The sequence below is a fragment of the Rhincodon typus genome, chromosome 15 (assembly GCF_021869965.1).
Source record: "Rhincodon typus isolate 14 chromosome 15, sRhiTyp1.1, whole genome shotgun sequence".
Taxonomy (NCBI): Eukaryota; Metazoa; Chordata; class Chondrichthyes; order Orectolobiformes; family Rhincodontidae; genus Rhincodon; species Rhincodon typus.
The window spans coordinates 1,763,713-1,775,333 of record NC_063346.1 but is presented as its reverse complement, the minus strand read 5'-3'; the positions used below and the strand labels follow the sequence as shown (position 1 = coordinate 1,775,333).

General features: G+C 46.4%; 1 protein-coding gene across 1 annotated transcript in view; it reads right to left on the bottom strand.

Annotated features, from left to right (window-relative positions):
* Positions 1-11,621, bottom strand: part of LOC109938056 (WD repeat-containing protein 88-like) — a 22,276-nt gene continuing 10,655 nt past the window's right edge. The window contains exons 6-11 of the mRNA XM_048605936.1: positions 11,402-11,531; positions 10,872-11,053; positions 10,425-10,507; positions 4,287-4,355; positions 2,934-3,026; positions 1-886 (exon numbers count right to left, since the gene is read on the bottom strand). Of these exons, the coding sequence (XP_048461893.1) occupies positions 704-886; positions 2,934-3,026; positions 4,287-4,355; positions 10,425-10,507; positions 10,872-11,053; positions 11,402-11,531 (740 nt within the window). The 3' untranslated portion in view covers positions 1-703. The remainder of the gene's footprint in view (positions 887-2,933; positions 3,027-4,286; positions 4,356-10,424; positions 10,508-10,871; positions 11,054-11,401; positions 11,532-11,621) is intronic.

Below are 11,621 nucleotides of genomic sequence, written 5' to 3'. Positions count from 1 at the left end.
GAGATTACAACCGCAGAGATTTTATTATTTCATTTGTAAAACTGAAACAGATTACATTTTGACCACAAAATGAAGATCATCATTCCTCAAGAGTTAATAAACAGGATAATGAAAAATGCTCACAAAAAGAGATTTTTAAATTAGATTAAATTAAATTAAGGCAAATTAGAATTGTCAATCCTAAATGCGAGAAAGAGAGAGAAACATCAAGAGAGAGGAACAATGTGATCAGCTGTAATCCCGAAATTGTTCTCATACTGGGATTCATTTCCTTCAACTCACATTCAAACTGGAGACAGATGGATGAGCATGGATTGAGATCGGCTGCCTCGTGATTTCAGGATGAGGGGATTGACTGACAGAGGGAGAGGTTTGAGGAAATGCAGGGCACCGAAGGGTACTCAAGATTCCAGAGAAGCAAATGGAATGACATGGGGCAATCTGGGAAGTGTTTGGGAATAAACTCAGGGCCAAGAGGCAGCAGAGCAAACCCTCTAGCCTCATGGAAAGATAGAGGTTAGAGAAAACCCTATTCCTCAGGGATTACTGGAGCAAATTCAAGCAGCTGGGAGTTTATTTGGGGCAGAAATTACACATTTAAAATATTGTTCAGGAAAGAGAGACAGTGACAGAAGCTCTTTGGGATTCTGTATTCTGGAAGTACAGCAGACAGTTCCAGGGTGGAGTGAATGAGGCAGCAATATTAACGGACTGTGCGACATTTCCTCGATCCCCATCGTGGGGCTGACACTGAGGGGCTGGGCAGGCTGGGGACAGTGGGCAGAGAGGTCCGTGGTGATGTTGACAAACGGCAGAACACACAGAGGGTCAGATTCTCCGAGCTGTCATCGTGGCACCTTGAGAACAGTTTCTCACAATGGGTACACTGAGAAGAAGACGAGAAACATCAGCAGAAGGTACAGCAAAGGACATGTACTTGAAGACGCATTCACGGATACACGCACTGCTACATTCAACAGGAAGGTACACATACACTCACAGGTACATTTACATAACAAAACACACTCAGTTACAAGAACACTCATTCAGCTTAACTCAAAACATGCACATGTACTAACACAGGTACATTTACAGGACACATACTTGCTGACTCACAGGTACACAGATATACACTCACACTCAGAAATACACTCGCAGATATACACTCACACACAGGTACACACACAAACAGATATAAACAGAGGTTCAGTCAAACACACAATATACGCACACCGGTATGCACATGCATACAAGCATGTACACACATGTACACAGATACACACACCCACCCATCCACAGGTAAACACTCAAACCTAGTGAATCATAAAGTTTTTAATCACACAGTAGGAGACACTTTGGCCCATCATGTCTATGTCAGGCATCAAACATCCATCTATACCAATCCCATTTTCCAGCACTTGGCCCATAGCCTTGTATCCTACGGCATTTCAAGCAATCACCTAAATAGCTCTTAAATGTCTTGAGGATTATCACCTCTACCACCTTCTTAGCAGTGAGTTCTAGATAGCTACGACCCAACTGGATGAAAATTTATTCCCTTGAATCCCCTTTAAACCTCCAGCTCTGCACTTTAAAACTGTACCCCCTGGTTACTGAACCCTCTATTAAGGGGAAAAGATTTTCCCTATCTACACCTATGCCCCTCAATCATTCTGAAGAAGAATCATTCTAAGCTCTATTGTGCCTTTATTCCAACATCCTGGTGAATTTCCACTGTACCCACTCCAGTGCAATCACAGCATTCCTATAGGTCAGCGACCAGAACTACACACAATACTCCAGCCTAAATCAACATTATATAGAGCTCCATCATAACCTCTCTGCCCTTATATTCATGGCCTTGGCTAATAAAGCCCAGTATTCCACATGCCTTCTTAACCACTTTATCTACCTGTTCTGCTGCCTTCATTCACACCAAAGTCCCTGTGATCCTCTGTAGTTCCCAGAGTCCTGCCATTTAATGCCAACTCTCTTGCCTTGTTAGTCCTCCCAAATGTATCATCTCAATTTTCAGGATTAAATTTGATTTGCCACTGTTCAGTTCATCTGAGCAGACAGTCTGTGTCATCCTGTGATCTAAGGCTTTCCTTCTCACTATTTACCACACCACCCATTTTCATGTCATCTGTGACGTACTGATTGAATTGATTACATAAACACAGACACAGACAAATATTTACTCAGCAATTCTGGTTTGAAAGTGTGAATCTGCCATGTCCATCATTTCAAGTCACTGCTTTCCAGATCATGACAAATTACCGTAAAAAACATTTCCTCACCTCTCCTCCTCCTTTTATCAATCACCTGAAATCTGTCTCCTCTGGTCGCTCAACCTCCTGCCACTCAAGGCGCTTTCTCCTCATTAACTATGTCCAAATTCCTCAGAATTTTGAACATTGAAGGAGGATTACTCCAGCCTCTCTACATGGACAGAAGTCCCTTGTCCTGATAACATCCCGGTAAATCCCTTCTGTATCCATCTGCAAGGCTTTGACACCAGCCTGAGGTGCCTTGCCCAGAACTTGACACAATACTCTGCTGGGGCCTCACCAGGTTTATCACAGCCTGCTTTCTGTTAAGGTCTGTGCCTCTATTTGTAAAGCCCAGGATTGTGATTGATGTTTTATCAGCCCTCTCAATCTGTGTTTAACGCTGGAATCTCAGGGTGGATGGGGTGGACAGGATTTTTGCTCCTAGTTTAAGGGAACTGAGATTAATTAGAAGCCTTACCAGCCCAGCCCAGATCACAGGATAGAGGGTGATGGTGAGTGAGAGATGCCAGGATTGCTCAGGGACAGATATTGCAGACGCGCTGTCAAAGCCCCAGCAGCAATTAAACTGCCTGCACTCAGAAAGGGACAAACCGTCTCCCATCTCCTGGGACAAGCAGAAAAGAGGTCGGATCATCAAACCTTGACTACTTTCTCCCCGTGTTCCCTCCTCTCAGCTTTGACGATTGGAATCTGTTCTATTTTCTCAATGTCCCACAAACGCACGGTAGAATCCTAGAAAAACAGCAATAGGTGGAAACTTAGAAATAGCACCTGTAGGTCTGGGAACCAGAGCTGATTTTCGAGAATTAAAACAACAGCATTGACAGCAGTGACACAGAGACTCCATTACACCTGTCACTAGGTATCAGTGACAGGATAGTGCTCTGACATTACATTCATCTAGCTATAAAAAGAATCACTCTCAGGACGTGGGTGTCGCTGCCTGGGCCCAGCATCTACAGTCCGTCCCTAGTTGCCCCTTGAGAAGGTGGGGGTGAGCTGCCTTCTTGAACCCCTGCAGTCCATGTGCTGTAGATAGACCCACGATGCCCTTAGGGAGGGAATTCCAGGATTTTGACCCAGTGACAGTGAAGGAACAGGGATATATTTCCAAGTCAGGATGGTGACTGGCTCGGAGGGGAACTTGCAGGGGGTGGTGTTCCCATGTTTCTGCTGCTCTGGTCCTACTTATTGAAGCAGCTTATCTGCTGCTGAAACCCTCATTATTACCCACTGACTCCATTATTTCAACACACCTCTTGCTGGTCTCTCACATTCAAACCTCCCTAAACTTGGAATCATAAAAAGTTCTCTGCCCGTGTTTGAGCTTACAGCAAGTCTCACTCATCTATCACCCTGCGTGCTCACTCTCTACACTGTCTCCCAGTCAGCAAATGACTGGAGTTTAGAATTCTTATCCTTGCTTTTAAACCCGTCATTGGTCTCACTCTGTCCTTTCTTTCTGCTTCTTTGTTCAGGAGGTGTGGACATCGTTGGCTAGGCCAGAATTTATTGCCTATCCCTAACTCCCCCTTGACAAGATGGTGGTGAGCTGCTTTCTTGAACTATTGTAGTCCTTGTGCTGTCTGTAATCTCCTTCAGTCCCACCACCCTCCCTCACTTATCATCTAATTCTCTTCTCTTCAATATCCCTGAATTTGATCGCTCCATCATTGGCTGTCATGCCTTCAGATGTCTCGGCTCTGGATTTCCCTCCTTATACCCCTGTCTCTCGCTTCCCTCCTTTAAGAAACTCAAACTGCTGGCTGTTGTCCCAATGTCGTCTTCCTGGTTCAATGTCATGTTTTGTTTTATAATCTGCTCTTGCCACATGCCTTGGCATATTTTATTAAAGGGACTATACAAATGTAAGTTGTTGTTTTCGGTTTAGAAGTTGCAGGTTTGGAACGTGATGTTCCTAGGACCTTTGTGAATTGCTGCATTGTGTCCTGTGGATAAACATTTATAAATAATCACACCTAACATTTGTACCTTGCACGCAGAAAGAATCCACCTGTTGTTGGAGGAGATAGCAACATCCAGGACCCAGTCCTGGTGATCCTGCCAAGGGGGAGACAAAAATAGTGACTGAGAGAGCAGCCAATGAGGTAAACATTAGCAGATTGACATCTAATTGCCCCAGATTTTGTGTTTCTTATGGCCATTATGATGCCTCCTTTCTAGATTTTTACAGCATGAGAACAGGCCATTCAGCCCAAATGTATCCTATTGGTGGTTATACTCCTCCTAGCCCCTCTTCAGCTCAGTTTTCAACATCTGCTTCTATTCCTTTCTCCATCCTGGGTTTATTCAGCTTCACCTTAAGTGTATCAAGAGCGATCACTTCCGCCCTGCCCTGTGGCAATGAGCTCCATATTCTTACCTAGTCCTCTCATTCTTTGTTGATTATTTTTCCCGGAATTGCCTCAAATCTGATTCCAGACTATAAGATGTAGGAGAAGAAGGTGGCCCTTCGCCCCATTGATTTTTCTCCTATCACAGTAGGCCTACCACAGCATAGAAACAGCTCGTATAAAACTCACAAACGGCACCCTGTGTGACCGTGACCACAGAAAACTTACAATCATCGATACCATCGAGCGCTCCATTCTCATCCAGCGCTTCTCCATTGTTGCCCAGTTGGGTGGGACAGCTCTCACCTTGCACTAAGCTCTGTAAGGAGGTAATAAAGCAGGGATCCAAACACTCCAGCAAAGCCACAGGGTCACAGGTATCTCCTAAAGGTGGAGGAGACAGGAATTTACTGAAGAAATTCTACGTTTAGTGAGATGTCCTGCCAACAATGGCATGGCCACCAATGCTACAGTGTTAAATTGGTGCTGCATGAGGGGGAGGAAAGCGTGAACACCGATACCCAGTGTTGAGCAGCTGGAGGAGATTAAAGAGACGGCAGAGGGTAGGTTTTTGGACAGATTTGAAATCAAACCTTGTTTGAACATCCATATTTAGGTATGTGACATGTGCTATATAAATACACGCAATTGTTGTTGGTTGATACCAGTAGGACTGCAGCGGTTCAAGAAGGTGGAGCAATTAAGGACAAGAGTTAATACTGGCCCTTCAGCACCATCTACATTCTGTGAATGAATTTTGAAAATTGTTGTAATTTCTCAGGCAGTGAGCCTGGTCTTTCCCCAAAACAGAGAAAACAGGAACTGGGCAAAGCCTCCAAAATTTCAAACACAAGGGAAAGAGGAATAGGAGGATTGTGAGGGAGGGTCAGAGGATGTTTGTGTGGAGCATAAACCAGTTTTCTGTCTAATTCACGTGTTAACCAAGAATCCAGCTTCCTCAATCCCTGTATTTCCATATTTCCTGATTCCTGAACATTATCATGTTTGTTTCATGGGGGTGTCACCGGCTGGGCCAGGTTTTGTTCTCCATCCCTAATTGCCCTTGAACTGAGTGCCTTGCTTGGTCATTTGAGGGCAGTTAAGAGACAACCTGGAGTCATGTAGGCTAGACCAGGTAGGCACAGCAGATTCCCCTTCCCTAAAGGAGCTCCATGAACTAGATAACTTTAGAACTTATTGATTTATTTGTGGGTTTTTACACCAACACGATCACAATCACTAAGACTACCTTGTTCCAGATTTTATTCAGTCAATTTAAATTCCACTAGGGGCTGTGGTGCGATTTGAACCTGTGTCCCTGGAGCATTAGACCATTGATATAGGAGTGGAATTAGGCCATTCAGCCCATCAAGTCTTCTCCACAAATTCAATCATAGCTGATATGTTTCTCCACCACATTCTTCTGCCTTCTCTCCAGAACTCTTGATCCCCTTACTAATCGATAACCCATCTATTTCAGTTTTAAATATAACCTTATGACTTGGCCTCCACAGCCCTCTGTGACAATGAGTTCCACAGATTCATCACCCTCTGCCTGAAGAAATTCCTCCTCACCTCAGTGCTAAAAACCCTGAGGCTGTGCCCTCGGATCCTAGTCTCAAAGCATTATTCGGGGCCTTGCGGTTACTAGCCCAGTGACATGGCCAATCACCACCATCTCCCACTAACATCTTAGTCACAGTTTTCCCCACCCAACTATGTCCTTGACCTCTGGGAATCAGTTTGCATTGATCCAAGCTATCAATGTTAACCGGGAAACTTGGGATTGTGGAGAAAAATCACTAAATGTCGCCTACCACAGGACACCATTTTTTAAAATATTTATTCATGGGATGAGGGCATTGCTGGCTAGGCCAGAACTTATTGGCCATTTTGAACTGCCCACAGGGGTTTGGAGTCAAATGTGGGTCTGGAGTCACATGTAGGTCTGGAGTCACATGTAGGCCAGACCAGGTAAGGATGGCAGTTTCCTTCCCTAAAGGATATTAGTGACTGGATGGATTTTTCTGACAATTGACAACAAGTTCATGGTCATTATTAGACTCAATTCCAGATTTTTTAAAAAATTCAAATTCCACATCTGCCAATGGCAGGATGTGAACCCAGGTGCCCAGTACATTACCTGGGTCTTGGATTAACAGCCCAACAACAATACGACGAGGCCATCACCTCTCCATACCATTGGTGGGATGTGGATGATACTGGCTGGGCCCAGCATTTATTGCCCGTCCCTAGCTGCCCCCAGAGAAGGTGGGGGTGAGCTGCCTTCTTGAACCACTGCAGTCCATGTGCTGTATGTAGGCCCACAATGCCCTTAGGGAGGGAATTCCAGGATTCTGACCCAGCAACACTGAAGGAACGGTGATATATTTCCAAGCCAGGATGGTGCGCAGCTTGGAAGGGAACTTGCAGGGGGTGGTGTTCCCATGTATCTGCTGCCCTTGTCCTTCTAGATGGAAATGGTCGTGGGTTTGGAAGGTGCTGCCTGAGGATCTTTGGTGAATTTCTGCAGTGCATCTTGTAGATAGTACACACTGCTGCTATTGAGCGTCGGTGGTGGAGGGAGTGGATGCTTGTGGATGTAGTGCCAATCAAGCGGGCTGCTTTGTCCTGGATGGTGTCAAGCTTCTTGAGTGTTTTTGGGGCTGCACTCATCAGGCAAGTGGGGAGTATTCCATCACACTCCTGACTTGTGTCTTGTAGATGGTGGACAGGCTTTGGGGAGTCAGGAAGTGAGTTACTCGCTGCAGTATTCCGAGGTTCTGACCTGCCCATGTAGCCCCTGTGTTTATGTGGTGAGTCCAGTTGAGATTCTGGTCAATGGTAACCCCCAGGATGTTGATAGTGGGGGATTCAGTGATGGCAGCACCATTGAATTTCAAGGGGTGGTGGTTAGATTGTCTCCGATTGGAGACAGTCAGTGCCTGGCATTTGTGTGGCGCAAATGTCACTTGCCACTTGTCAGCCCAAGCCTGGATATTGTCCACGTCTTGTTGCATTTTAACATGGACTGCTTCAGTATCTGAGGAGTCACGAATGGTGCTGAACATTGTACAATCATTGGTGAACATCCCCACTTCTGACCTTATGATGGAGGGAAGGTCATTGATGAAGCAGCTGAAGATGGTTGGGCCCAGGACACTACCCTGAGGAACTCCTGCAGAGATGTCCTGGAGCTGAGATGACTGACCTCCAATAACCACAACCATCTTCCTATGTATTAGGTATGACTCCAACCACCAGAGCGTTTGCCCCCTGATACCCACTGATTCCAGTTTTGCCAGGGCTCCTTGATGCCAGACTCAAATGCAACCTTGATATCAAGAGCTGTCACTCTCAGCTCCTCTCTGGAATTCAGCTCTTTTGCCCACGTTTGCACCAAGGCTGTAATGAGGTCAGGAGCTGAGTGGCCCCGGCAGAACCCAAACTGGCCGCCACTGAGCAGGTTATTGCTGAGCAGGTGCTGCTTGATAGCACTGTTAGTGACACCTTCCATCACTTTACTGATGATCGAGAGTAGACTGATGGGGCGGGAATTGGCCGGGTTGGATTTGTCCTGCTTTTTATGTACAGGACATACCTGGGCAATTTTCCACATTGTCGGGTAGATGCCAGTGTTGTAACTGTACTGGGACAGCTTGGCTCGGGGAGTGGCAAGTTCTGGAGCACAAGTCTTCAGTACTATTGCCAGAATGTTGTCAGGGCCCGTAGCCTTTGCAGTATCCAGAGTATCCAGTTTCTTGATATCACATGGAGTGAATCGAATTGGCTGAAGACTGGTATCTGTGATGCTGGGGACCACTGGAGGAGGCTGAGATGGATCGTCCACTCAACACTTCTGGCTGAAGATTGCTGCAAAAGCTTCAGCCTTATCTTCTGCACTGATGTGCTGGGCTCTTCCATCATTGAGGATGGGGATATTTGTGGAGCCTTCCCCTCCAGTGAGTTAATTGTCCACCACCATTCACAACTGAATGTGGCAGCACTGCAGAGCTTAGATCTGATCGGTTGGTTGTGGGATCGCATAGCTCTGTCTGTCACTTGTTGCTTTCGCTGTTTGGTGTGCAAGTAGTCCTGTTTGGTGGCTTCACCAGGTTGACACCTCATCTTCAGGTACGGCCTGGTGCTGCTCCTGCTCCTGGCGTGCCCTCCTGCACTCTCCATTGAATAAGGGTTGATACCCTGGCTTGGTGGTAATGGTTGAGTGGGGGATATGCCGGGCCATGAGGTTACAGATTGGGCTGGAGTACAATTCTGCTGCTGTTGATGGCCCACAGCGCCTCATGGATGCCCAGTCATGAGTTGCTAGATCTGTGCGAAGTCTGTCCCATTTAGCATGGTGATAGTGCCACACACACAATGGAGGTTATTCTCAATGTGAGGGCAGGATTTTGCCCCTACAAGGGCTGTACAGTGGTCTTTCTTACTGATATTGTCACGGATAAATGTATTTGCAGCTGGCAGACTGGTAAGGTCGAAGTCAAGTATGTTTTTCCCTCCTGTTGGTTCCCTCACCACCTGCCGCAGACCCAGTCTAGCAGCTATGTCCTTTAGGACCCGACCAGCTCGATCAGTAGTACTGCTGCCGAGCCACTCTTGGTGGTGGACATTGACATCCCCCACCCAGAGGATATTTTGCGCCCTTGCCACCCTCAGTGCTTTCTCTAAGTGTTGTTCAACATGGAGGAATACTGATTCATCAGCTGTAGGAGGACAGTATGTGTTAATAGAACATAGAACAGTACAGCACAGTACAGGCCCTTCGGCCCACGATGTTGTGTCGACCTATTATCCTACTAAGATCAATCTACCCTGCATACCCTACAGCAGGAGGTTTCCTTGGCCATGTTTAACCTGAAGCAATGAGACTTCATGGGGTCCGAAGTCAATGTTGGAGACTCCTATAGCAATACCCTCTCGACTGTATCCCACTGTGCCGCCCCCTCTGCTGGGTCTGTCCTGCCGGTGGGACAGGACATACCCAGGGATGGTGATGGTGGTATCTGGGACATTGTCTGTAAGGTATGATTTTGTGAGTATGACTATCACAGGTTGTTCCTTGACTAGTCTGTGAGACAGCTCTCCCAATTTTGACACTAACCCCCAGATGTTAGTGAGGAGGACTTTGCAGGATCAACAGGGCTGTTTCTGCCGTTGTCTTTTCTGGTGCCTAGGTCGATGCCAGGTGATCCATCCGGTTTCATTTCTGAGACATTGTAGCGATTAGTACAACTGAGTGGCTTGTGAGGCCATTTCAGTTGGCAATTCAGAGTCAACCACATTGCTGTGGGTCTGGAGTCACATGTAGGCCAGACCAGGTGAAGGTTTCAGATTTTCTTCCCTGAAGGACATGAATGAACCAAATGGGTTTTTCTGACAATCAACAATGGTTTATGGTCATCAGCAGATTCTTAATTCTGGATTTTTTAAAATTGAATTCAAATTCCAACATTTGCCCTGACGGGATTCGAACTTGGGTCCCCAGAACATTAGGTGAGTTTCTGGATAAATAGTCTACTGATAATACCACTAAGGCATCGCTTCCCCCTCACTTCCCACTAACATCCAACACCCATACTCTAATCTCTCCCTCTCCCTAAGACCTGATCACCATCAGCTCCTTCCTCCTCAAAACCCACAAATCTGTCTTCTTAAACACTACCTTCCTTACAGACCCTCCCTAATGCTCACTGCCCCCAGGGATTGGACCAGTTATGTCCCAATGCTCTTACTCCAACATGAAAGTTTAACAAACCTTTAAAACCAGTTTCCTGTACAGTCCGGCTGTGTCCCACACAGATATAGTTTGGTCGTAAGACCCAGCTACAATCAGCGATGCTGTTGAACAACAAACAGAATATGATGAAGGAGAGCAACAAAGTGCCAGCTGTGGCTCAGTGGGTCACACGTACAGCATTAAGTTGAGGATATTGAGAGTTCAATCACCATTCGCAAGGGCTGAGCACAACACACACCGAATACCGAGGGAGCACCGCGCTGTCGGAGGGTCAGCGCTGAGGGAGCGCCGCGCTGTTGGAACCAAAGAAGGTAAGAGCAAGATCAGATGAGACTGTGGTCTTCTTTTGTTACTAATTCATTGCTCTTTGATTGAACATTGAGTTGAAAATCTGTTTGTGAGGATGTGGATTGCAGGCCTGTCACTTGCCTTGTTTATTGAATGTGTTCTTTACTGAGAGCTCACCATCACTGGAAATCACACAGGAGCTGATGCAACCCTGGTGCCCATCACTGAGACTCCGTGGGCCCTGGGATCGGAAATCGCCCATAGTGACATCCCACACCAGCAGCGACCTGTCCCAGGAGGCTGTGCACAGTATGTTACCGTTCTGGCTGAAACAGCAATCTGACACCACGTTCCTGTGCCTGGGGGGGTGGGGGAGTGAAAAAGACATCACAGTCTGTTCAGCTTTTCCTGACAACTATAACAACAACTTGAATTAATGTGTCACCGAGCCTTGCTGGAGCGCTATCAAACATAAAATTGACACTGAGGCATGTAAGCAGTTGTCTATCATCCCATTAAATAGTTTTTTTTTGCAGTTTTTCCAAAGCATCTACTGGTTAAAGCGTTGACTAACCAAAGTTTGAGAGTACCGAACCCTCCCCCAGCATTCAATTCTATCCCTTAGTGTAGAAATGATCCTTACAGCATGCTCCATTGTTCAAAGCCCCTTCACAGTTAAAAACTCCAAATGAAAGCTATCTCCATACTTCTTCAATGTCACGGTTGTTCTCTTCACTGACATGTCCCAGATTCGGGCAGTCCCATCGCAGGAGGTAGACGCCAATCTCTGTCCATCGGGATGGAAACAGCAACTAGTCACAGTGCTGCGGTGTTGTTCTGGGAGAAACAGGCAGAGAGAATCACAAACCGCACTCGCTCAGTCGGTAATCACAAACCGCACTCGGTCGGTCGGTAATCACAAACCGC